This window comes from Tursiops truncatus, chromosome 20, assembly GCF_011762595.2.
Source record: "Tursiops truncatus isolate mTurTru1 chromosome 20, mTurTru1.mat.Y, whole genome shotgun sequence".
Taxonomy (NCBI): domain Eukaryota; kingdom Metazoa; phylum Chordata; class Mammalia; order Artiodactyla; family Delphinidae; genus Tursiops; species Tursiops truncatus.
The window spans coordinates 56,177,711-56,205,461 of NC_047053.1; the positions used below are offsets into that span (position 1 = coordinate 56,177,711).

General features: G+C 37.0%; 1 protein-coding gene across 8 annotated transcripts in view; it reads left to right on the forward strand.

The window, feature by feature from the left end:
* Positions 1–27,751, forward strand: part of ABCA5 (ATP binding cassette subfamily A member 5) — a 65,685-nt gene that overhangs the window by 13,486 nt on the left and 24,448 nt on the right. For all 8 annotated transcript variants that reach the window (XM_073798321.1, XM_019938684.3, XM_033847215.2 and 5 more), the window contains 18 exons: positions 1,078–1,239; positions 2,142–2,230; positions 3,773–4,002; positions 5,597–5,738; positions 7,074–7,262; positions 8,695–8,842; positions 10,814–10,982; positions 12,117–12,175; positions 13,387–13,497; positions 14,928–15,103; positions 15,623–15,742; positions 16,802–16,940; positions 17,431–17,521; positions 17,709–17,848; positions 18,811–18,930; positions 21,687–21,888; positions 24,591–24,760; positions 27,356–27,483. In XM_073798321.1, the coding sequence (XP_073654422.1) occupies positions 1,078–1,239; positions 2,142–2,230; positions 3,773–4,002; positions 5,597–5,738; positions 7,074–7,262; positions 8,695–8,842; positions 10,814–10,982; positions 12,117–12,175; positions 13,387–13,497; positions 14,928–15,103; positions 15,623–15,742; positions 16,802–16,940; positions 17,431–17,521; positions 17,709–17,848; positions 18,811–18,930; positions 21,687–21,888; positions 24,591–24,760; positions 27,356–27,483 (2,585 nt within the window). The remainder of the gene's footprint in view (positions 1–1,077; positions 1,240–2,141; positions 2,231–3,772; positions 4,003–5,596; positions 5,739–7,073; positions 7,263–8,694; positions 8,843–10,813; positions 10,983–12,116; positions 12,176–13,386; positions 13,498–14,927; positions 15,104–15,622; positions 15,743–16,801; positions 16,941–17,430; positions 17,522–17,708; positions 17,849–18,810; positions 18,931–21,686; positions 21,889–24,590; positions 24,761–27,355; positions 27,484–27,751) is intronic.

Here is a 27,751-nt window from a genome sequence, read left to right on the forward strand (position 1 = left end):
ACAAAAGTATATATGCTAAAGAAATCCAAGTCAGTGTGTATTAACTTAGATGCCAGAATAGTAGAAATGTATGTAGATTTTTTTTTTTAAGTTCTGTCTTTTTAATGGCAGAACTCTGAACGTGAGACTGTACATACATACATGATAACTTAACTGGTAGGATGTTGAATTAACACCCTCTTTCTTCAGATCAATCCTGGAGTTCCATGTACACCTTCAAGGTCTGGAAAATCATGAGAATTAACATTTAAGTAATACTTTATAATTTACAAAGCATTTTCATGTCTGTAACTATATTCGATATTAACAACCCCTTGTGATCAGCTAGGTATCGTGGGTGAGGATACTAAAGTTCAGGGAACTAAATTGCTTACCTGTTCTCACACAGCTAATAAGTAGTAAAGTTAAGTACTGATCCTACGTGTTTTTTCCCATTTCATGACATGTTCTGAGCCTCCTGTAGTGAAGACTGCTTGATTGTAAATAAGACTTCAAGAAAATGTTGAAAAATTAAGATTATGGTATGAAAAGAGCTTAATGATGATTACAGTATTTTTTCATGTATCTTCTAGGAAAGGAACAAGCAGTATTGGGTTTAAATGGCAATTTTTATTCAAAGACGAGTGTGTCATAGTTACTAACATACACATTTAGTTTCTGAGGAAGGATTACGGAATTTTCTTCGTAAGAAGGAATATTTGAAAATCAAATATCCACTCATTTATCAAGGAGTCGTTTGTATGGTTTTACTTTGACGTAGATAAGTGGCCTACATATATTGCATATAAAGCATATGATCTATTTTATTACGTTAATAACTTATGTGTTACATGACACATACATAATTTATGTCATCAAATGACAGCTAAGAAATAGTGTCTGTAAAATTGCACTATTTTAATATTCATTTTTTAGTTTCTTTTTAGAAGAGCTGTATTCATTTTCTAAGAAGTTAGAGCATCAGACAAGTGCTTATGAAATATTACATTCATCAAATATAATGTTAAACTTGGTGTATTGTATTACAATAAACTATTCAAATTTGTGAGCTAACTAAATTGTTATAATATTTTATAGTCATAATTACCGAAGAATATACAAGTGAAAAAGAATTGCTAGCATCCAGTCTTTCTAAGCCCAGCAACTTTGTAGGTGTGGTTTTCAAAGACTTCATGTCCTATGAACTCCGTTTTTTTCCTGATATGATTCCAGTGTCTTCTGTTTATATGGATTCAAGAGGTAAATGGCCCTAAAAAATCAATGAAAATGAATTAAATTCCCATTTTTGCTGCTCCTATAGTTCATATGCAAAATTCGATGGTGTCCACCATTGGCATTTTAAATAATAGTTATTCAGGTAAGAAGACTGTCAACTGTAGCATAAAAATATATGTGTATTTATCTGTCTACATCTATATACATAATATGAAGTATAATTTATGTAACATCCACCTTAATTTTAATACATTTATATTGTTTACAGTAACAAAACAGAATTTTATCTTGAATTGTATGACATTCTAAGTCTGTTCTTTTCTCCATGTAATTGTTTTCATATGTGGTATGGCGCGTGCCTTTAAAATCTCAGGGTCTTCCACCAATAAACCTTATTAGTTTTATGTTGGAAACATGGAAAACAGCCTTCAATGCCTAAACCTCTGAAAAGATAATTATCAGCCACAAACATTTCTTGACTAATATTAAAGTCACTGTTAAGTACTGTGTTTGTGACTTGATTCCGCAAAGCCCTTACAGAATTTTTCTTTTTTTCTGTGCTGTTCACCTGAACTTGCCATTGCGTCTGGAAGATCTTTAAAGCTGATAAGTCATTGTAGAATGGCTTGCCTTAAAACAGAAAACTGATTTATTTTAAATAACTGTGTTTACCGTTAATTTCTTTCTTTCCATTTGTATTCATTTACGATTCAGTATCCTAACACATGTAACTTCAATTTCAAAACTTTGAAGTAAACAATAAGGAACGTGATAGATTTTGTTTGCCTTTGGAGGGCCATTGCTTATTTTCTTTGGTCCTGTAGAGATTGATTAATTATATTACTTTGGTAACCCCATGTGTGCTGCTTTTAAAGAAAACACTTGTATATTGCAAAATCTTACGTCTCACCTTTTTTTCTCCGTAGCTGGCTGTTCAAAATCATGTGAGGCTGTTCAGTACTGGTCCTCAGGGTTCACAGTTTTACAGGCCTCGATAGATACTGCCATTATACAGGTAAATACGAAAAAGGAAGAAAATAGAGTCAAACTGTGTTTTACCAATCATCCCTGAAGTCTTTACCACAGGATTTCATTTGACTGCTGTCAAATGTACAAAATACATAACTTAATACAACTCCTTTATGGAAAGAGATAAGGGAGAAGTCATACTCTCTGACTTAATTTTTTTGAAACCCACCTTATTTGATGGTTTCTAAGCATGTGATTCAGCATTCTGTATACCAGTATTATCATATCTGTGTTGACTGTAGATAATATTTATGAAAGGTCTACATTTGCAGACCTTTTCCCTTGAATAAGAATAACTTAGTTTAAAGAAGGTGAGTATCTTTATCTTAATCACAGTGGTAGATTTTATTTCTTATTTAACAAACATTTATCACTTGTTTGCCAAACATTATTTCCAAAAAGTTATGTACTAAGACCAACCCGTTTAATCTTTAACACCCCTATGTTAAAGGGTGCTGTTATTGTCTGCATTTTATATGTGCACCTGAAGCACAGGAAGGTTATAAGTGACTTTCCAAAACTCAGTTAATTAGTGGCAAAGCTAATTCAGACTATCGCCTTTGGGCCCCCAGTTCTGCATTTTAATACTGTACTGCCACTAAGATTGTGTATAAATGTTGTTGCATTTACGTTCTAAAGACATGCTTAGGCCTGATCCAGTGTTTCACATTTTAGCAGAAATGAACAGGAGACCTTGAACAGGAGACCTGTCTCTGTTAGTTGTTAGACTGCTATGTAGTAAAATGACTACAAAAATAATGCTTTACTTGACTGCATTGTTGTTAGAACCATATGAGATGATGTATATAGAATTATCTTATAAACTCTCACAACATGGTATAAATGTACTGTAGATACAGTATTCAGTAACACAGAAGATTAAGGTAATGACAGTGAAATATAGGGCATATCACATTGACAGTGTTAAAAGTACTTACTTGTGTTTTGGCTAAAGACCTTAGCTGTCCACAACCCAGACCATACTAGATGAACAGGTAGAGCAGATCTCATTTTAGCCATTCATTTGAATGTTAAGTAGAAGTGTATCAGATGGCATAACTAGTTTTATTGTTCTCTCTATATGCGTGCTGCATATATAGATTTTAAAACACTAGAAGGACTTACTATCTAAAAGAACATTTTAAAAAGAGTCATTCTTTCATCGTACTAGTGATCATTCCTTAATTCCTCAGTTTTATAAATGCATGTTTTTATTAAGATGCATATAATTGTCAGCTAAAGATGATAATGTGCAGTTTTATTTTCTTTGACAAATTATTTAATAAAAATTTATATACTTCCGAACTTCAGACTTTAAACTTTATGACATGCCTCCAGAATGAGTAAAAGCAGTTTTCTATAGGTATCATGATGCAGGGGTCAATCACTTTATTTCTGGTGTGTAGCTTTTTGAGGATGGTGTTTGTACGAGGTTATTGATTAAATTTGAGGGTATAACTGTCACATTATTTTAGGGGCTACTATCAGAACTAAATTAATTGAATGTATTTACATTTTCTAATTACAGCTGAAGACCAATGTTTCTTTTTGGAAGAAGCTGGAGCCAACTAAGGCTGTCCTTATGGGAGAAACTGCTGTTGTGGAAATAGATACCTTTCCCCGAGGGGTAATTTTGATATACCTAGTTATAGCATTTTCACCTTTCGGATACTTTTTGGCAATTCATATCGTAGCGGAAAAAGAGAAGAAGTTAAAAGAGTTTTTAAAGATAATGGGACTGCATGACACTGCCTTTTGGTATGTTATTAAAACTTTGTTATTCAGTGTGATTAATAATTGTATAAGTATACAAATCTTCAGAATTGTAATTTTGTTGTTCACCTGACTTGATGAGGTGCTGATGCTGTTTTCTCACAGTTATTGCCTTTGTCTTGGAGTTTTTTGAGACCAATCAAAATGCTTCAGCAATTGATTGGCTTGTTTTAACATAAAGGAGGTGAGCTTTGGAAAGCTCATGTGGATATTATATATTTAAATTTTATTTAGTATTTTGTTTGAGTTGATGAGGCGTGCTCCATGTATTTCAGTGTATATTTCAGGGTATAGAAAATAGGAGATTTGGGGAAGTTAGACATGAATTGCCTGTTACAGTCCTCCTCAGGTATCATAGCATATACATGTTATTAAAAGGTAATCAAAATGACAGAAGTTTGTGTATGTAGTATATGGGCTTTCTTTCCCCTGGAGAAAGTTATTTTTGTGAACTTTTTAAGATTATAATATGCAAGTAATTTCTAGAGAAACAAGTTCACAAATGAGCACATTAGCATTTTTATACAATGATAATTTTATAGAGGCATGCATTTTTATAAATAATTCTAGGTGTATTTTTCGTACTTTTTCCACTATGTAATAACAACATTATTTTGACCTCTTTTTTGGGGGGGAAGTTAATACTGTTGCATGTGAGTTATTATTGTAGACCATTTTATTCCATTTAGCTCAATGCAACAGTTAATTAAAACACTTTATGTAATGGGGTCATTCTGCATGACATAGCATCTTTGCGCAGTTTTTTTCTCCTGTCGTTTTACTAGTGATTGGTTTTTGAGATGCATTGGTTATTAAAGTATTCTGTGAGGAAACAGTAGCTGGAAGAATGTAGGCAAATCAGTTTCTCAGTGCCTCAGTTTTGCCTCTGTAAAATAATGGTTTTAGTTTTGGTAGTTCAGATCTTTTAGCCCTATTTTGGTGATTTTATGATAGCATACATTAAATTATCTGCTAACTTGAAAAATGAAAATAAAATGAAACTAAATACTGTGGTGATTTCACTGAGCTCTGATTTTGAGGAGAAATGTTGAGTCCTGTAGTGAATCCATTGTTGATCTTCCTGATCTCACATTGTGTTCCTGTAGTAATTATGTTGTCGATTAGCAAGGTAACCTCTACTGTCTAAAGTACCAAAAGCCATCAGTTTGTTGCATGTACCATAAAGAAAATTGTCAGTCATTAAACTCTTTCGTATTTTAAGAAAATCAGAAGTATTGTGCATTGTTGAACTTTTGAGGGTTTTAGATTTAAATTAATCATGAATTGCTATAAATCTGTACAGTTTTTTTTTGGACTCTTGGAAAGATAGTCACCATTTTATCTCTGTGTCAGATGATACTTTTACTGACAACTTAACCAATGCAGCTGTATTTTTAATTACATAGGAGAGCTTTAATTTTCAATAGATGAGCATACAAAGAAATGAAGAGATTGGCTTAATTTTAAGAATAAAATGGCTAAAATAAAGCTGAAGTTTTGTTTAAAATGTTTCTGTTTTTTTTTTTAATTGTTAAAGCCTATATCTTTAGCCATAAATGTATCTGTGTTCCCATTGCAGGCTCTCCTGGGTCCTTCTGTATACAAGTTTGATTTTTCTCATGTCCCTTCTCATGGCAGTCATTGCAACAGCTTCTTCTTTATTTCCTCAAAGTAGCTGCTTTGTGATATTTCTACTTTTTTTCCTGTATGGCTTATCATCTGTAAGTACTTTCATTTGAAATGGGAATAAAGAACTGTCAAAATATTTGATTAATAAAGTCTTACTGTTTGGTTTACTTACAGTCGATTTCCCATGAAAGACAAGATTGTTACTAGGCTACTGATACATGAGTTGTATTATTGTGCCTCCATATTTTTAGAAAAGTTACAGAATATTCTCAAGTTTTAATTTAACTTGTTTTCATATGAGGTATTCCACATACAGTTCCTTTGTGTCTGTCTTTCACTCTCTTCATTTAATTGTGCTTATTATACACCATTAAGATTGTCTGGTACTAGACATTTTATTCCTTTGTTTTTATGAGATCCTGACTGTTTCAAGTTAATTTATGTTACAGGATGATGTCGTGTAAAGATATATCTTTGTAAATGTAGCTCTTTGACAGTGTTGATTTCCATTGGGTAGTTTGGTTAAATGTGGGATGTCCATGACAAGCTTTTGTTTTAAGTGGTCCCAGTTTCCATTCTGATTGGCTTATGTGCCCATGCTGTATCCGTTGTTAAATATTTTGACTATCACCCCTGCTCTTTTTTTTTTTAACATTTATTTATTTATTTATTTTTGGCTGCGTTGGGTCTTCGTTGCTGCACACGGGCTTTCTCTAGTTGTGGTGAGCGGGGGCTACTCTTTGTTGCGGTGCGCGGGCTTCTCATTGCGGTGGCTTCTCTTGTTGCGGAGCACGGGCCCTAGGTGTGCGGGCCTCAGTAGCTGTGGTGTGTGGGCTCTGGAGCGTAGGCTCAGTAGTTGTGGCGCATGGGCTTAGCTGCTCCGCAGCATGTGGGATCTTCCCGGACCAGGGCTCGACCCCGTGTCCCTTGCATTGGCAGGGGGACTCCTAACCATTGCGCCACCAGGGAAGTCCCATTCCTGCTGTTTAACATGATAATTTACAAATAACTGATATGCTCCTCTATATAATTGTCTGGTTTTTAACTGGCTCTGTTTCTTGTCAACACGTGAAGTTGAAAAGGTGGGCTCTGTGTAAAAGCTTGTTGACATACTGTTTTGTTCATATTTGTCCGTATCTAACTGCAGAAACACACGGTGGTTTATGGTTTCTACAGTGCTGAGATGATCATGTTTGCCTATTACATAGATATACTGCAGTTTTTAATATTTGTCGGTTTAAATTTTTAATGTAGAGCACTATTTGTATGAAAATTAAATATCTCACCATGGCCTTTAGAAATTAATTGTATTTTAATGAATGTATTTTCTAATGAAAATAACTTGTTCTTTCACAAGGAAAATTTAATTTTGTTTTCATACCAGTGTATATGAACAATGCTTTAACCTTAATATTTATATCTTACAGGTATTTTTTGCTTTAATGCTGACGCCTCTTTTTAAAAAATCAAAACATGTGGGAATAGTTGAATTTTTAGTCACTGTGGCTCTTGGATTTGTTGGCCTTTTGATAGTCCTCGTGGAAAGTTTTCCCAAATCTTTAGTGTGGCTTCTAAGTCCCTTCTGTCAGTGTACTTTTTTGATTGGTATTGCACAGGTAGGTAATATACATATCTTGCTTTCACTAAATATTTTCTTTTCTCTCCACTTCCATGCAGCATATTATACTACCATGCATACTGCCCTTAGTTTGCAAAAAAAATTATTTAAAATTTTCAACATGAAAAAGGAATGATATTTGAATATTGGAGTACATTTTATATTGGTTTCATTTATATTTTCTCCATTTTTAAAGTTTTTTATTTATATGACCTGTTTATAAATAAGTTCTCCACTTCTCACTTTAGTGTATCTCAATAATCTGTTTCACCACAGTAACTCAGTTTGTTAGAAGTCATGGGTTTATGAGTCAGGCAATCTAGATTGCTCTGTGGCCTGGATTTATTGCTCCCTGTTGTAAATTTATCTCAATGTGCACCTGGGAGAAAATTGTGTGTGAAGCAGAACAAATTTTTCCTGACTGTAGTAGTGAAAGTAGTACCTTGTGGATTTTATAGGTCCAACATTCATGAGATTATCTTTCCCTAAATAGTACTTAGATTTATAAATTTGATTTTTATTTGTCTTTACGGGGCACTCAGGTTCTAAGGGGAAAATTCTTATAAGAAACTGCTTTATGTATTAGAACACAAATTTGGTTAATGTGTAAAGAAAAAATGTAATTACTTAATACAAGAGATTATTCATGTTGGCTGGATAGACTTCTTATTTGTGAGACTTTGCTTGTTTATGAATATTGAGTTAAACGAATTTTAATTATTTGAGACCTAAGAGCTGTTATTACATGTTTTGAGAGTCCACTGAGTCCCCTTAGGAAGGGAGAATTATAGATTCATAGGTTTTTGTTGAGTGGGAGGGACTTTGAATGTCATTTAATTCACCTTCATTTCACAGATGAGGAGAGTGAAGTCCAGAATAGCATAATTAAAATTTATTTACTTAATGACAGGGCTGAGACCTAAACGAGGCCTCAGTCTCTATTGCTTTCCTTCTGCTCTATCACCTGTATCTACTATGAATAATTTAATAGCTGTGTTAATTAATTATAGCACCTTCTCCCTTTTCAGTGTTGAAAGGTGCTGACCATAAGTTTATCCTCTAATACTTAATTTGTCTGACTTCTCTGTGGACCATAACCCTTTTGTTTGCATTAGTTTTTATTTTATTTGATAATCATAGCATTAGAATTATTGCACATGCCCCAAGAATAGGTGTATACTGGTTTTAGAAGCACAGCATTGAAAACATGGTTGAAAGGGGTTGCTGTAGTAAGCTCACGGTTTGGTCAAGTTTGTTGTTTTCTTTATAAACTCATGTTACCAGTTTGGTGGAGACTGTTTAATCTGTTCAAAGGCCCAGTTTACTGACTCTGGATATTATGAGAAGCTCTAAATAGTGTTAGCTATTTTATAAAATGATAAAATATGTTATCATTTTTACATAATAAAGTTGGTGTTTCTGTTTTTCAGGTCATGCATTTAGAAGATTTTAATGAAGGTGCTCTATTTTCTAATTTGACTGAAGGGCCGTATCCTCTGATTATTACTATTATCATGCTGGCCCTTAACAGCATATTCTATGTCCTTCTGGCTGTCTATCTTGATCAAGTCATTCCAGGTATGCAGGTAGTTATTGGATTTTACGGTAAAGATATTTAGGTTTCTTTGCCCACATAAGGTTAACTTAATTAAAAAATTTTTCTTCTAAAAAAAAAAAAAAAAAAAAAAAAAAAAAAAAAAAAAAAAAAAAAAAAAAAATTTTTCTTCTAAGTCCTATTCACTGTTACAGCTTTTAATTTAATTTTAAATAAGTATATTTCGTACCTTATTCATTAACTGCTAGTGAATGTATAAGGAGATTGTGGGTGAAAAGAGATCCGTTTGTTTTGAAAACCTTCAGTCCCTAATTGAACTCCTTAACTCAGTCCTTCCCCACGTCCATCGTTTCGGCTACAGTGTTTTGTTATTTCACCCGATAAGCTCCGACACCAGGAGCAACCTGGTGACCCCTCCCATTCCCCACATCCCTCATCCTGTACCGATAGCAAACTTGTGCGGATTCAAAACATTACCAAATATCCAACACCCCCTTTCCTTTTCCCCCTGAGTTCCTCATTCATTTTGTCTGTGTGCCAGACCTGCAGTCCTATATGGAAAGACAGGTGTGGCTTTTAAAACTTGAGTTACTTCGAATCAAATAAGCTAACAGTTCCTTCTCGGTAGCGCAGGCCACAGGCCAGGTGCTCGGTAGCCACGCCTGGCTGTTAGTCACCACACTGCAGAGCTCAGATGAGGACGTTTCTGTAGTTGCAGGAAGGCATGGTGGGCTCTGCTAGTCTAGACCGCCGTGGCAGCTCCCATCTAACTGCCTACCTCACGTCTGTCTAAGAACCTCACCGTTCCCTCTAATCAAGCTAATCTCCTGCTCAGACACCTTGCAGGGTGGGCACAGCCTGGTGAATCAAGTGGAAACTTGTTATATGTTAATTTCCTCCACGCTGCTTTTATGTATTTAGTCACTTCTTAGCCCCTGTGCCCCTCTGTTGTATTTTACATCCATCCACACGGTCCTGTTTATCTATTTAAACACATCTGCAGTGTATCCGTTACATTATTTTTAGCTACCCATAACAGAGAACCTCTTTAGTTGTCTTAAACAAGAAGGAAATCAAGCGTTTTATTTAAAGTCCAAAGATAGGATGGACCCCAGGTCAGTTGGCGTGCTCAGCTGTGTCATCAGGGACCCACTTTCTCCGAGTTCCTGCCTCTTGGTCTCAATCTGGCAGGTTTGCTCTCCTCCTGGCTGCACGGGGTTGTGCTTCTTTGTTCCCGTCCAGAGGGAACTGCCTTTCCCCCAGTAAACCCTTCGCTCCTGTCTGGTTGGCACCTGCTTGTGGCTGCAGTGGTAGCAGCCACCAGAGCCTGCCAGGGGCTCATTAGGTCCACTGGCATCTCTCTGTAGTTGGGATCAGAGCCCTTTGAAACATGCGCTCGTCTAGAGGAGGGGTGGACGTTAGAAAGGACGGGAAGGGTCGCTTCCTTGGGGAGAAAGGGAGAAAATACGTACATGCTGTGTGGGCAGTCAGAGCTAAGTCTCCTGTGTCGGTCCTGGTGGCTGTGTTTTTCTCCTAGTTCTAAAAAGTCTTCTTTATGAACAATATCAACTTTTCTGAATACCCTCTGTTTTCAAACACTAAGCTGATACTCATTCAAGCCTTCAGGCTATCCAGATGTAAACTTTTCCTCTTCTGAACTCTTATTAGCACTGTGCGTGGCACGCCTCATGCTGTACGTTGTGTTTCAGCCGTTTAGTATGTACATGTAGTCATAACGATGTAAGTTTCTGTAGGGCAGAAAATGTACTTTGCTTACATTTACGTTCCCTAGACTCTCAGCAACTCTGAAACTATTTCTGGACAAGAGTTATTGGTCAGTAAAACTTTTATTTTTCACACACTATCTATTTAGTATTTTATGTCTAAACTTTAGATCTAGGTTGTCTTAGGTTTCACAGACTGCCTTTATGATTTAATAACTAGTTTTCAGAAATAACTTGTTAGGATAACTCAGGTTTGTTTTTTTATTTCAGGAGAATTTGGTTTACGGAGATCATCGTTTTATTTTTTGAAGCCATCATATTGGTCAAAGAGCAGAAGAAATTATAAGGAGTTATCGGAGGGCAATGTTAGTGGGAGTATTAGTTTTAGTGAAACTGTTGAGCCTGTTTCTTCAGAATTTATAGGAAAAGAAGCCATAAGGTATGATTTAATCTTTGGCAGTTTAGGTCTAAGAACTGCTCATGGAACATGCCACATTTAAATCCTATCTTTTACATAATGCATGTAAGTATGGTATCTTTGAAGATTTGGTGCACATTCCATGCTTTTTTAAGAACCAGTATTAAGGGCTAATTCTCTTTTAAGTTTTTATTTTCTTTGCGGCCATTTAGAATAAGGTTGCTGCTAGGTTTGAAATTTTATGTTTGAATAGAAATTTTTAAAAGTAATAAAACCTAGTATTTATAAAATTAAGCTATTTTAAAGTTTCCTCATTATGTAGATTAAAACAGAATAAACATTAACTTTCTATTTTTATTCAGGCTACATTGTCTGAGATATACACCACACTAAACTGTGCTCCGTTGATTTCATAGACCCTTAGAAATTGTGACATAATTAACTTGTCACATCAACTTAATTTCTGAGGATGAAGGAAATTCATTACTGTTCCTTCTAGTTCAGTCAAAACCAAATTAAAAAAATAATGAGACCGAGAAAAGAAATAAAAGTGCAAGAAAAATTGGAGTATAATTTGTGTTTTTTAAATTTAAGAAAAATGTCTAAAAGCAAGGGAGAGTTAGATATTTAAGATGCAGTCAGTGGGCTGGCGGTCTGCCTTCGTAAGAGTAAAATTTAAACTGGTGAATAAGACCATTCATTCCTTCAAAAATTATGTAAAACATTTAAAGTGGAAGGAGAGAATCACTTCACATTTATAGACAAGTGCTGATGTGAAATAGCACTCGGTTTTTAATCTCCCTTAACTGATAAACAAGTATTGATTAATTACAAACAGAAAAGAATCCAATGTGAAATAAGAAATCTATAAATTGCTTGAGTCAAATGTTTCAGTTTCTTTTTAGAAGTTGGCTTATCATGAAAACTGAATGAATAACACTTAAAATGGAGAGGAATACTATACTTTTCTCTTGTAGTTTCTTTCAAATACTTTTATTATTATTGTCAGATTTCCTTGGTTTATTGTTTTAGTAGGAAGATACTTTATTATTATTCCCGTTAAATATGACAGCTTTGATTAAAAATATTATACATGGAAACACGTACTTATAGATTGCTTTAAATCCTTATAAAGTAGAAAATGGTGTTTTTCAGAATCAGTGGTATTCAGAAGACATACAGAAAGAAAGGTGAAAATGTGGAGGCTTTGAGAAGTAAGTAGCTTTCCTAGCGTTCAGTCCATAGCATTAAAGTACAAATGGAAAAACAACGTACGTAGCTTGTGGGAAATTTAAATTCTTTACCACAATTTTCTCTCTTTCCTTTAGGGATACTTCCATTTATTTATGTGACTAACGGTCATAATAAAACTTAGCATCAAAGTAGTAAAAGAAAAAAGTATTATCTATCGAGATGAAAAATAGTCAACTCCTTGAACAAATCTGTGTCCTTTTTCATTTTATTATTAGCATGTGTATACATGTTAGTTCCTTTTTTTTTTTTTTCCTTTTGTCCTAACACAGGGTTTCTCAGCCTTGGCACTATTGACGTTTTGGGTCTGATAGTTCTTTGTCACGGGGAGCTGTCCTGACAGTTGTGGCGTGTTTAGCAATGTGTCCGTCAGGGTTCTTCAGAATCGTTAGAATATATATACACACATATACACAGAGAGTGAGAGCACTGTGGGGAGGGGCGGGCGGGAAGGGGGGAAGATGATTTTTGAGGAATTGGTCCACACGACTGGGGCTTGACAAGTCTGAAATCTGTAGGGCGGGGCTGGCAGGCTGGGCACTCAGGCAGGAGTTGAAGCTGCGTCTGGCCTGCAGGTCTTGGGATGCTGTCAGCGTGAGATCACCTTCATCAGATCGGGGGTTACAGTTATTTGAAGCTGGGTTTTCAGCCCCCTTTCTGCTGTCTCCTTTCAGACACTGACACATCCATTTGGTGATATTCATTCTACTTTACTCCTGTTTAAATTGAACTTTTAAAGCATTTACTTAGCCTTTTCCAAGCTATTGGTTAATTTCTGGTTTTTTGCCAGTAGATTTAACATGCCTCTAAGTACCCTTGGGAACAAATTTTTGTTTGTCCTTTTGTTTTAATTCCCTTGGAAGTTCCCCAAAGCGGGTACACAGAAATCCCTCCCCCCGCCATGTTTTGTGCCCCCTCTAAATCGGTTAGTGTAATAAAAAAAGAAAAAGCTTATTTTGTATCATTTTTCTTATTGTTCATACCATTGACTATAACAAAGAATTATTATTGTGTTATAATATTAAATATTATGTTATTAAATATGCCGGTAACTTTAAATCTATCTTTAAATTTATTGACTTCTTTCAAGGTTGCTCAAGTATTGTGTATTGTCTTACATGGCTCAACAGAAATAAGAATCACATTTGAGACTTCTCCTTTTTCCCTGAACTAGATTTATCCTTTGACATATTTGAGGGTCAGATTACTGCGTTACTTGGCCACAGTGGAACAGGAAAGAGTACATTGATGAATATTCTTTGTGGACTGTGCCCACCTTCGGATGGTGAGTTTTTTGACTTAAAGAGAAAAATCCCTTACTTTGTTTTATTAGGGTTATTAGCTAAGGTACCATGGTAATTATTTATCCTTGTGATATGTACCGATTGATTTTTGTCACTGATTTGGGATCAACTTCTGTGTCTGTAAAGATATTTTTCTTTTTTTTTTGATTACACACATCTGTTTTCTCTTCAATGGAAAATAAAAGTGACTCAGTCATATTTAATAAGGAGGATCTACTTTTGTGCCTGTTTTAGCAGATATTTTACTTGTGTTTTTGTTTACTGTTCATTTTCAAGGAAGGATAAATCAGTAATTAATTGGAAATTAAATGAGGCCCATAGACATTTTGGTTGAGAAAATAAAGACTTCTAAGTATCCAACAGTAGTTCAAAAGGAAAGAATGACGAGTGTCAGTACAATCTCCTAAAATAGATTTGTAAGAGCAATCCTCAAACGTATAATTGTTACATGTGACTGCCCTGTAGGTGAGAATTCAGTACAGCAGCTCCATTTTTCCACAGTAACCAAATAGAGTGGCAGAACAATAAATATTTTAACTTCCGTGTACTGATTCTGCATATTTTTTTTTTTTTTTTTTTTTTTGCGGTACGCGGGCCTCTCACTGCTATGGCCTTTCCCGTCGCGGAGCACAGGCTCCGGACGCGCAGGCTCAGCGGCCATGGCTCACGGGCCCAGCCGCTCTGCGGCTTGTGGGATCTTCCCGGACCGGGGCACGAACCCGTGTCTCCTGCATCGGCAGGCAGACTCTCAACCACTGCGCCACCAGGGAAGCCCTGATTCTGCATCTTTTTAGATGTAGTTTCACTTCTAAAATTAGTTTGATTTTGTTGCTTATCTCTGTGTCACTCTTTGAGGGTAATTATAATACCTTTCATCATATAAGGATTTATTATTTCTGTTACAATTCTCCGTACATTAGCACACTGGTTTAATAGTTCTTCAGTAAAGGGGGATATATTAGTGTTCAGTTAATAGAAGGAAAAAGCTTGGATTTAGATTAAGTGATTTCTCAAGGCCACACAGCTGGTTAGGGGTAAATTTTAAGTTCTTTGTTCTCTTTACTGTTGCATAATGCCTGGAAATGAGGGAAAATTGTTCCTGGAGTATTAGTTAATGCACCGATAGATAATTTTGTTTAGTATTAAACTTATGGTTCTTTGCTCTTTCCACTCTGTAATATGCCCTGAAAATGAAGGAAAATGAGATTGGAATATACGTGGCAGCAAATCACCAGTATGATGGTGATTTCCACCAGTATGGAAATGAGGGTGCGTTGTGTCCTCCAAATTTATATTGACTCTTATTTTATGTCTGTTACATACAAATAACTAAATTATTAGTATATACTAAAACATATATACTTTTTGATTCTTAATATATTTAACGTAAATACATATATTTTGCTTTTAGGGTCTGCATCTGTATATGGACACAGAGTCTCAGAAATAGATGAAATGTTTGAAGCAAGAAAAATGATTGGCATTTGTCCACAGTTAGATATACACTTTGATGTTTTGACAGTAGAAGAAAATTTATCCATTTTGGCTTCAATCAAAGGAGTACCAGCCAATAATATAATACAAGAAGTATGTTATTTATATAGAAATCTTTACTTTTATTTGCTGTAAATTAGTAACCTTGTGCAATAACTTCTGTAATAAAAATATGCTTGAAAATCTAAATATAAAACCTGTTCTGAGCCAGTAAACAGAAAGTCATTATAAAGAATTAGAACTTGGAGCAAAAGTTTTAGCACATAGAAAATAGTCCTTGTTTCATCTGGAGGATTCTAGTCACTCAATATAGATGTTTCTTTTCTTTTCTTTTCGCCTCCACCCCCTTCCCCTGCCACACAGACACACACGGAGCCTTTGCACTGATCCTCTCCCACCACCCAGGGGTCACAAAAGTACAGCAGACCTTCCCATCAGGAATCCTTTTAGCTATTATTTCAAAATTATACATGGATATATGTCAAAATTTAGTTCTGGACTAAAAGAACATTTTAAAAGTTGACATTAAAATTAGAACACTTAAAAACTCATATTGATAATTATGTAAATGATGTGATTTTAAAAACGTTTATTGACACTTTACTTTCATAGGTGCAGAAGGTTTTACTGGATTTAGACATGCAGGCTATCAAAGATAATCAGGCCAGAAAGTTAAGTGGTGGCCAGAAAAGAAAACTGTCTGTAGGAATCGCTGTTCTTGGGGATCCAAAGGTAAGCAGATATAGTGTCATTGATGAGATCATTTTAAACTATGTTGAATTAAAAAGTGGTTGTAGAAAGATACACATACACACAGTGTATAAATTTTAAACATACATAAAATACTATATGTTATTATGGATGTAATTATAGTAATAAGATTTTAAAACTGAAGTCAGAAAGATATGCAGCATCTTTAATTTAGTGGCAATCTCTCGGAAGGGGAATGGATAGGACTGACTTTCTTTATACCTGCAGAGTTTTATTTCTCTGAGAGAAGATCTGAAGTAAAATAACATTTGTTAAAGTTCAGTGGTGGCTATAAAAGTATTGTTATGTTTATTATTCTCTTCAGTTTTCTATACATTTGTAATGGTTATAATAAAAATTTAAAAGTAAGAACAAAATCAAATGAACAGTTCTGTTTTTCACTGTTCTGTTGATTTGATTTTTTGGTCTGTTTTGTGCTCTTCTCTGTCTGGCAGAAGCAGAGAACCAGCTGGTCACTGCTTTGCACAGTGTTAGAAAGCTGCCAGGTGCACACCTGTGGCCGGGAGCCCCCTGGGTGCCCACCATCCTGCCACATGCCCTGCTGCTGTAGCTTGTGGAGGACTGTGGTTCAGGCTTTGTGTCAATTTATCTTCCTCCCAATCCCCACCACCATATTTTCAAAATTAAAAATAGTCTTAAAATAAATTTCTTTCCCTGAACTAATACAGAGCATAATTCTCTAACGAGCAGTTGTTACATCTACAAAACTTAATTGTTCAGGTAAAAGCGAAATACTCAGTGTTTTGTTTTTTAGTTTGTCTATCTGATTGTTATTATACTTATGTCTTATACATTACAGACATTTGTATTTTAAAATTAAACCAAAGAAGGTATTCATATGCCAAACCGATAGTTTTTTAAATTTATGCTAACTCATATATGAGTGGAAAACTCAGACCTAATACATTTCTGATTGGATAGAGTAACTTTAAGTGGGGAAGGTTTAGCAGGGTCTGCATGAATTTTATATATTTTAGTTTTCCTGAGGATTCCCTGCCTTGCCCACCCGTTTGCACACAGGTACTGTTGCTGGATGAACCGACAGCTGGAATGGACCCTTGTTCGCGTCATATTGTTTGGAATCTTCTTAAATACAGAAAAGCTAATCGGGTGACAGTGTTTAGTACTCATTTCATGGATGAAGCTGACATTCTTGCTGGTGAGATTTTTACTTTATTTTTAAAGGTTAAGGTCATGGGGCCAAATGGGAGATTAGACATAGAAATGCTAAATTCTGAGGAATAAATAAAGAAGCTGTGCGTTCTTTGTTTCTGTTGCTTTCTTGTCGTTTGTACATTTGGCTATCAAGGAAGTTGTGAAAGCACTTCTGTTAGTAACCTTATAGGAAGAGTTCGAGACATTTGGAGCATGTTAGGAAAGTAGACTGTAGACTTACGCTGCCTGGGTGGAACCCCTGGCTTTGTCACTTAATAGCCACGTGAAACGTGGGCAAACTGTACATGTTCTTATTGCCTTCCTGTTCTCATCGAAAAAGCACGTGATGATAATCTATACCTTCCTCATAAGGCTGTTGTGATAATTTAATGAGCTCATACACTGGTGTCTCATAGGTTAATCCAGAAAATATAAATGCCAATTATTAATGCTGTTACTAACTCTGAAATTGAAACGCAAATCTCTTTTTGCAGATCGGAAAGCTGTCATATCACAAGGAATGTTAAAATGTGTTGGTTCTTCAATTTTTCTCAAAAGTAAATGGGGGATTGGCTACCGCCTGAGGTATCATTCATTCTTTACTGCCTTGTTCCTTATTATATTCTTGAGCTATTGTTACTGTGTTTAAGCTTTGCCATGATGTGCTTCGGCCATTTTTGTATGGCACTAACTTTAACTTAAAGCATTCAGAATTTACTTCTGGCTGTTGACTGAGTAATCATAAAAAATTATCGTTTTTGGTTTTCTCTAGCATGTATATTGACAGATGCTGTGCCACGGAATCTCTTTCTTCTCTGGTTAAACAACATATACCTGCAGCTACTTTATTACAACAGAGTGACCAGCAGCTTGTGTATAGCTTGCCTTTCAAGGACATGGACAAATTTTCGGGTATTCCTTACTTTCAGTTTCTTGACTGCTGAACCAGGTTCTTGCATTGGGGATGAGTTTTCTTAATTTACTTGGTTTATTTTTCTATATAATATTTACGTGCTCACAGGTCGCCAGAGTTAATATTCCGTTTCTGCTTTAATTTGCTTTTGAAAATCAGAAATGCTGTAAGCTAACATTTCTTTTTTTTAAAAACGGCATGCAAGAAACTCCAACTAGTGTGTTAACTTACGTAAATAATTGTTTTATTGTCAAGAAAGAAAGAAATTGTTCCCTTTTTTTGTTCTGGGAATAAGAATATACATATACACAAATATATACATACGTACACACACAAATGTGTATACACACACACACACACACACACACAGTTGTTTGTATAAGTCCTAAGCTCTTTTCCAGTTTCATGATTTCATAATGAATTACATTATTATACAGTAAACCCTTGAATTATTTTATTTGTGACATTTAGTTTTCTGCTTTTTGATGAGGAATTCAAGCTCAGTGTCCTTTATCTGTTGACAGATGACTTAATAAACAAAAGGATATTTCTTACTCTTGAAGATACGTTATGCAGAATTCCCATAGCATTCCTATAATTAGATAGAAATTTTCTATGCGGTTTTCTATGGTTTCCTTTTGAGAATAAGGAATCATTAATTAACTGAATTGAAGTACATGTGTCAACGTAATGTACTCTGCCCATCACTCTGTCTATAAAATATTTCTTAGTTTTAATTTATATTATGATGCATGTCTAATAGATATATATTTCCCTAAACAAACATTCCTTGGGGTCCTTAGCAATTTCTAAGAATGTTGACAGGGTCCTGAGACCAAACAGTTTGAGAACACTGTGCCGGCCCAGTAAATTCAGTCATATGCTATTTTAAAACGACATTTTAGAAGAACTCATGGTAGTGTGCTTAATGACACAACGCTCTTTCATTTTTCTCCTTTAGGTTTATTTGCTGTTCTAGACACTCATTCAGATTTGGGTGTTATTTCTTATGGTGTTTCCATGACGACTTTGGAAGATGTATTCTTAAAGCTAGAAGTTGAAGCGGAAATTGACCAAGCAGGTAAAAACAAAGCTAACGGCACATTTTAGGCAGTGAGCCAGACAGATAGTGATCAAGACAAATAATTGTAGAAGCATGTGGAATTTGTATTTTGGGGAAGCAAGGGTAGAAATAAACAGGTAAATAGATATTTACAGAGAGTGATAGGAGTCATGAAGGGATTAGTGGGGCGGTCTCAGGAGGCAGATAGCTTAGATGGCATCTCAGGGGGGACTGGGGATATTTAAAGTGAGGCCTGAACGGCAAGAAAAGTGAGATTTCATCGCAGAGCCTTCCAGGTGAAGGGACTCGCTACTGCACAGGTGTTGGTTGAGGGATGGGTTGGATGTTTCTGATGACGAAGAAAGGCCGCCGTGGAGAGCCAAGGAGAGGGTAGCATGTAGTGGGCTCAGAGCTGGAGGCCAGGGGCCACATCATATTTAGTCTTTGAACATGTTTAGTCTGGAAAAACATTTTGTTTGTTTTCTTAGTGTGATATGAAGCTACCAGACAGTTTGAAAGCAAAGGGATAGCGTGATCTGATTTGCATTTTTAAAAACTGCGTTCCGGTTGTTGAATGATGAGTGGATTTAAGGGAAGTGTGGAAGCAGAAGAGCAGCTAGGAAGCTATTGCAGTTCGTCTTAGTTTGAACTAGGATGGTTGTGACAGTAGGGAAACATGCACAGCGCGGGCTTCTCCCAGAGGCGCTGCTGGTGACTTGCAGATGATGGCTTAGCGCTAGGGGTTGAGGAACGGGAGGTCAAGAACAGTGTCCAAGTTTTTGGCTTGAGAACTGGAAATGGAATTGCCCTTTCCTGAGAAACGGGGAGCAGCAGGTTTGTGGAATGAAGGACTCCAGGTGTGAATTTTGGTTATACTGTTGAGAGGTTTAGTAGACATCCCAGTGGAGATGATGCCTGTGGGCTGTTTGATTCACACACTTGGAGCTAAAGGAGGGTGTTGGGCTCAAGATACAAACGCTGGATCCGCCTGTGTACCGATGGCCCTGTGGGACTGGATGAGGTGCTTCGGTGGCGAGCGCGGACGCAGTGGAGGGGAAGCCCCGAGGGTGAGCAGTGAAGGGCCAGGGAGGGCTGACCAGGAAGGCACCAGTAGCGCCCTTTCTGTCTTCACGAAAGAAGATGCAGGAGCTGGGGCAGCATGGTGTTTGAGGCAAGAGCGAGTGGGCAGTTCTCTGCTGACTGCTGTGAAGAGGAAGATGGCGGCACAAAAGGGGGGTTTGGTAGCTTAGAAGACGGGGAATGTGGAAGGGTGGGAGCCGGTCGTGACCTTGACGCGAGTGATTTCAGTGGTGCGGTCGAGATCCGTGAGGTTTAAGCTGAGAATGGGTTGAAGGGTAGCGAGACTGGTGTGGTGCTGGGTCCTGAGAGTGAAGGAAAAAGGATGTTTCTCTCAAACGTGGAGGAAGAAAGGTGAGCTTACGATGAGGACGTAGGGGCGGATTGCAGCTAGAGAAGGAAAGTTCACGTGAAAATGTTGGATCAGTTGGAGCGATAGCAAGGTCTTAAATTTGGGCATCCGTCAGTTTGATGAAACTGAGTAGAGATAAAGGTATGGGAATGGAAGGAATGAAGGGAGCTAGAGGTCAGGATGTGGAATGCGTTAACAGTGCATATGTCCGTAATACTGAGGATGGCGGAGAGAGCTAGATGGAGAAGGTGCTTGTGTGTGTGTTGCTCAGTACTTTGAGGCATACGTAGTAGTTTCTAGAAACATCTGGGAAGTGGGAATGAAAATCAGAAGGGTGAGCTCTGTTCAGGTATTATTCACTTTTCTCTATAGTACCTTTAAGCCCATTATGCAAAATAAATTTACCTCTAACATCAGCTTGCTTTCAGTTTGGTCGATTTTAATTGTTTTATTTTTTAAAGATTAGTATATATCAAATTCTGTAGAAGGCCAGTTGGAGCTCACTGAGTACTATGATTGTGATATGCAGTATTTCAGGACCTGCTTTTAGTTTGATTAGTCGCTGTGTCAGGGGAAGACAGGGACTGGACTTGTCCATCTACTGAGTCATCCGTTCAGACTGTTGAGTTGGTAAGATGCCAAGACAGCCAGCTTGTACCTAAATATTATTTTATACATTATTCTGCTCCACTCTTAAAATTTTTAATGTTTACTCATTTCTTAAACTTAGCCTAAGTCCTTCTTCATACCGAAACCAGTTTTCGTCTCTTTTTATTATTTTTCATCTCTTTTAAGTCAAATCACTGTTGTGAAAATAACGTATCTTGATTTCTATCCCCATCCAGTAGTTTTGTCAGGTTTTGGTCTAATGGAATCAATCATATAGCATGTCTCTTTTGCTTATATTTACTCTGGTTTCTTTGACTTAATGTAATGTTTGTAAGATCAAGCGACTATGGTTATACAATAGTTTGTTCACGTTCATTGTTTTACACTGTTCTATTACAGGAATATTTCATGACTTATTCTTTCACCTGTTGATAGAGCATGTGGTTCTTTCCAGCATGTGGCTATTGCACAGGGTACTAGCTAAGGATATTCTTGTACATGTGTTTCAGTGAGCCTCTGTACATAATTCTGTTGGATTTATACCTGAGAGAGAATGTCCTGGGTCATAAACTGTGCACATGTTCAGTTTCGATAACATTGCCAAAGTATATGACTGTCCCCTTTGTCCTGTATCACTGCCAGGTGTGTGCTGCTTTGAAATTTACATGCTTCAGAAAGGTTTTCATCTTTTTAAGGAAGATAACGTAAGTTTCTATCGTTTTGTTTTGGCAAATAGATTATAGTGTATTTACTCAGCGGCCACCAGAGGAAGAAGTGCATTCAAAACCCTTTGATGAAATGGAGCAGAGCTTGCTTATTCTTTCTGAAACCAAGGCTTCTCTGGTGAGCACCATGAGTGTTTGGAAACAGCAGGTGTTTAAAATTGCAAAGTTTCACTTCCTTACCTTGAAACGTGAGAGCAAATCAGTGAGATCAGTGTAAGTATAACCGCTCTTCCGTCTGATGAGTTTTCTTAAGGATACAAACTAGATTTACCATCTTAGTCTTTAAAATGTAGACATATGTAAATAATCTGTGTAGTTTTGAGAGATTAAAATGGTAATTTCACAATGTCAGAGAAAAAAATTACACCTCTGGTGATTTCATTGGATATCATTAGAGCCTTAACTCTTTTTTAAAACTAGCATTTTTTTGGTCTCATCTATAAAATGAGGGAGTGACAAATAATTTTCTCTAATTGTGTAATTTTTGAATTACTGTCATTGCATTTAAATTTTATTTTGCATTTACATTTTTCACAATTGTTTTGCCTCTGTTACTAATATTTATGACCATTTTTTGGTAAACAGCAGGATAAAACCTTTATCAAGGTGAAGAAACGAAAATGTAAAGAAGGGCTTATAGCGGGTAGAACTGGGATCAAAATGACGTCTTTTCCACTTAGCCGTGTCTCTGTCAGTTAGGTTCCCATGGGCTGCTAGACGCTGAATTATTTAGAAGTAACGTTAAGTACTTTTATACACCACGCTGTCTTGTTAGATCCAGAATGGCGGTAGAAATAAAACTTAATAATCAAGAATAAGAGGGGCTTCCCTGGTGGCGCAGTGGTTGAGAGTACACCTGCCGATGCAGGGGACACGGGTTCGTGCCCCGGTCCGGGAAGATCCCACATGCTGCGGAGCGGCTGGGCCCATGAGCCACGGCCGCTGGGCCTGCGCATCCGGAGCCTGTGCTCCGCAGCGGGAGAGGCCACAACAGTGAGAGGCCCGTGTTCCAAAAAAAAAAAAAAAATATATATATATATATATATATATATATATATAAAGAATAAGAGTTTTGTTATATGTTTGAAATATGCTGAATTCATTTGCTTTTTTGCCCAGACTTATTCAATATCAAAGAAATGTCAATCACATATCTGATTTATTCCTGTGTCAGCATTAGTGAGAGAAAAACCTTTGTTTAAATCAGCATGTGTCCGTTTATTTAACTGAATACTACTCTCATAAAATACTCCCTGAAAAGCAATAAAAGAATCTCGGCTCCGGCTGCCATAACAACAGCAGAAGTTTATCTTCTGGCTTGAACAGCAGAAGTTTATTTTCCCACAGTTCCCGAGACTGGGAGTGAGGTCAGGGTCCACATGGTCGGGTCCTGTTGAGGACTTCTCCTGGCTTGCAGCTGGGCACCCCCCCCCCGCCCCCTCGCTGTGTGTGCACACAGAGAAAGAGCCATCAGAGAGCAAGCTCTCTGGTGCCTCTTCTTCTCAGGGCACCAATCCCGTCATGAGGCCATGCCCTCGTGACCCCATCTGACCCTGATGACCTCCCGGAGGACTCATCTTCAGATGCCATCGCTTTGGGGCGTAGGGCTTCTGTGTATAAATTTGGGAGGAGGGTGACAGACATTCAGCCTGCTACAAGAAGTGTTCCGTGGTCAAATCTGTATTGACCATGCATGTAGAAAATATTATAACTTACATTTCCTCTCTTAAAGATTTGTCCATTAGCATATAAAAACACATGAGCCGTTCTATGCTAAAGAAATTATTTCAACTTTGTTTAACTTGGAGTTTCCAAATATTTTTTAATCATGAATTTTGTTTTTAACCTAAAACACCCACTAACTTATTATGGAACTAGAGTTCAACGCGGTATGCTTCTGGCAGTGCTGATATAGGTCTACTTACAACAATTTAAGAATGACTTAAAATTATAGGGTTTCTGAAAATTATAAAATGCTGATGTGTGATAACCTAAGCTCTCTCTACCCACTGTTGTGACACCTGCCACACACACTGCAGAGATTTTTTGCAGGCTGAGATGAAAAGTTACCTGTCTCTGGTCTTCCCTGGTGGTGCAGTGGTTGAGAGTCTGCCTGCCGATGCAGGGGACGCAGGTTCATGCCCCGGTCCGGGAAGATCCCACGTGCCGTGGAGCGGCTGGGCCCGTGAGCCATGGCTGCTGAGCCTGCGTGTCTGGAGCCTGTGCTCTGCAACGGGAGAGGCCACAACAGTGAGAGGCCCGCGTACCGCAAAAAAAAAAAAAAAAAAAAAAGTTACCTGTCTCTCAGGTGGAAGGGCATTTTGAGTGGTTTATAGTAGAATTATGTGCTGGGCCAGCTGCACATTATGGTCCTTATAACTCACTGTAGAGGAGAAATGGAAATTGATGTGGTTAGGATGACATTTCAAAGATACCAGTCATCTGAAGTTTTCACTGTATTTTTATTTTCTTCACTGTATCTAAAATATTTTTGTATCATATATTTTCTAAAATATTTGGAGAGTACATAGGATAGAGGTAGGGCAGGAAATAGTTCCTTCAGGAGAATAAAGATATAAATGTGACATAATGTGTATTTTTTTTTTAAGTTATAACTACAGGTTTACATGCCCTATAAAAATGTCAGGGTGGCTCTGATCTAAAATATACTTTTATAACTTTTAATTTTATTATTGAATATTGGCTTTCTTTCCAATATTGTCATGAGACCATTTTGGAGAGTCGAATTTCTACTCCCAAGTGGGAATTTTTCAAGTTTTTTTTTTTCCTTTTCTTTTCTTTCTTTTTTTTTTTTCTTTTTTAAATGAGTACCTTTTAACTGTCATGTGAAGGAAGATTGTTTTGTAGATTTATATATTAATGTGCCTTGAACTGTGTATTTTTTTTCCTTTCAGGTTGCTTCTGCTTTTAATTTTTTTCGCAGTTCAGATTTTTATGTTTCTGGTGCATCACTCTTTTAAAAATGCTGTTGTTCCTATCAAACTTGTTCCAGACTTATACTTCCTAAAGCCTGGAGATAAACCTCATAAATACAGAACAAGTCTGCTTCTTCAAAATTCTACCGGTGAGAGTATGTGCAGGTTTGCGAATGTGTGTTGGTGGGGCCTGGGGTGAGAGGTAGGTACAGGCCAGAGATTTGGATTTTAGAAATATATATATGTTAAAGGCGTGGTCTGTGTTCATGAACCTAAATTAAGTAAAACTCCTCACTGATGCTGAGTAATATGTTACAGGAATGAAATTTTGGTTTAAGTGTAGATGACAGTTTTTAAAATATTCTGATTTATACTGTATATAATCATAAAATTTCCATTTTTAAGAGTAGCGACATTATCCTCAGAGCAGCGTGTTTCATCTCAAAGTTTATGATGCGCAAAATAAACTTCAGAAGTTGAAAAACCCTCTTTAGAAAGAGGTACGGCATGTAATATTTATGCAGTTATATATCTAAATAGAAGTGTTTAAACAATTTTTAAGGACTATCTGAAAAACTAGAACTAAGGACAATTGTCTTAGAAATCTCTATGATCAAATACATTAAATCTGTAATGGATATTTTTGGACTTGCTATTGATTCTTTTTATTACATAATTAAATCAAATATGAAAGAAATTTTAAAACATATGGCTTTGCGCAAACCTCAGAATAAATTTTTAAAAACCTGATATAGGACTTCGATTTTCAAAACATTAACACCTAATTCAGAATTTGACGTGAATTAGATGTTTCTACACCGTCTCCCATCTGTGTGGATAGTTTATCGTCCCGAGGTTCTTGAAGAGGAAAGTGAGCTGCTCTGTAGTTTACAGTAAAGCAGACGCAGCTTCCTTTGCTTATCTTGCTGAACTGTGTTGGAAAGTTGCATTTCGTACACCCTTTCTACACGCACAAATTCTTTGGAGTTTAACATTTCCCAACACTTCACCTGTATTCTAGTATCTTTCCTTTTTGATTCACTATTAACTGAAAAGCTTTGCCCGGTGTTAAAATAATAGTGATAGTTAGGGACAGTTACAGATGGCCGTTACAATCATCGCTCTTCAATTCTAGCTCTCTGTTTTTATTCTTTTGGAGGAAGAAGGTATTTAGTGATAGAAAACACTCTTGAATAGAAAACGTTATGTTTCTCAATTTATTGCTCCCAGTAGAATTCTTATTTTGGTTTTAATGCACGTTTCACATTGCTGAAAGATAGCACTACATGGAGCCTTACACTCTGATATTGTGACTTTACTACATGGAGCCTTACACTCTGATATTGTGACTTTACTACATGGAGCCTTACACTCTGATATTGTGACTTTTTTTGTGTGTTTGGGGAATTGTACATTATCTCAAGTATTTCTGCTTGGTGTTCACTCTCACTGATCTGCAGAAATTATAGTATTTTCAAAGTTTTGTCCCATCTGTTAATTTTAAGTATTTCTAGTGTTGCTTACATCCGTCTGTCTTTCTATCTATCTCACATTTTCCTAGACCTTGTTGTTGGTCCTAAAGGCACATTTCCTTTAGTGTTCAGTGGTCTCTGTGTGTATGTATTGGGTGGTCTCTTATCCTCCTGGCAAAGCTTTCTGTTATCACAGGTGATACAGTTCCTTCAGTTATAATAGAGCCCTCTTCTCGCGAGGACAGAGCCTCTCTGGCATCTGGAAATGAGAGATCACTTAAGGCACTAGGTTGGGAGTAGATGTCCTATCACTAGAAGCACCCTTCTTTCTGACACTCAGGTTTGTTGCTGAGTCTGAGCCACTGGCCGTGCTGCTCAGTTACTGCTAGTGTTTTCCTTTGTTTGGTTTTGATTTCTCTCCAAGCCACACTTGTCCGTCCTTGAATCCTGGCTTTTGTGATGGACAGAGAAGTGTTTCCACTCATCAGGCATGTTGGTATAGATTTAGACCTCGGACAGGATTCCGACTCTCCCCCTTAGCTCCAGGCTATTTAGAGAATATAGATGGAGACCTGGTTATGGGTTTTACTATTTTAAAGTAGTAACGCAGTTGACATTTATACTGTTTGTCTGTTCAAATCATGCAGCAATCCTCCAGGGAGTAATGCCACGTAACTCCACACCCTGGCTCCCACCTCTCTGAGCGTGGCACGTTACCTTGTTATATAAAATTGCCAGATAGATTTGTATTCTTACTGTTTGACCAGATCTCACATATTATAGGTACACTCTGAATGCGAGTAATATCAGTAGCAGCGGCAGCAGCTGAAATTGGCGCAGTAGCTGTGTGTCAGGCTCTGTTCTGAGGTCTGCGTGTCTGGACCTGGATTTGAATTCATGCTGACTGGTCCCAGAGCCAATGTTCTTAATCGTGTCTTAGCTAATGGAGAGAAAATACTTCTTCAAAAAGAGAGCTCTGGGCTTCCCTGGTGGCGCAGTGGTTGAGAGCCCGCCTGCCGATGCAGGGGACACGGGTTCGTGCCCCGGTCCGGGAAGATCCCATGTGCGGCGGAACGGCTGGGCCCGTGAGCCATGGCCACTGAGCCTGTGCGTCTGGAGCCTGTGCTCCACAACGGGAGAGGCCGCAACAGTGAGAGGCCCGCGTACCCCAAAAAAAAAAAAAAAAAAAAAAAGCTCTAAATGTTACTAAAAGCCTGTGTCTGTTTCTCATTTAAACTGATTCTTTGTTATTTGCTTATCTTCTAATACCAGACTCAGATATCAGTGATCTTCTTAGGTTTTTCACCACCCAGAACATAATGGTGACAATGTTTAATGACAGTGACTACGTGTCTGCCGCTCCGCACAGCGCAGCTTTAAATGTGATGCAGTCAGAAAAGGTAAGAGTCGTGTGTGGGGTTAAGCGATTTCCTCTAAAATCAGTTGTTTGCTGATTTGACCTTATTAGTTGGAAATTAAAATTTACTTTTGGAAATAGCTGGCTGTGTTTACTTAGAATATATTTTATGCCCCGATGGAGGACCAATAAATAAAGCTCTGAAGAATTTAATTATTTTTATGTCATTTTTTTGTTTAAAATATCAAAATATCTAGATTCCAAACCAGGTTATTTTTATCTATCATTGAGTATTATTTCTATGATTTGTT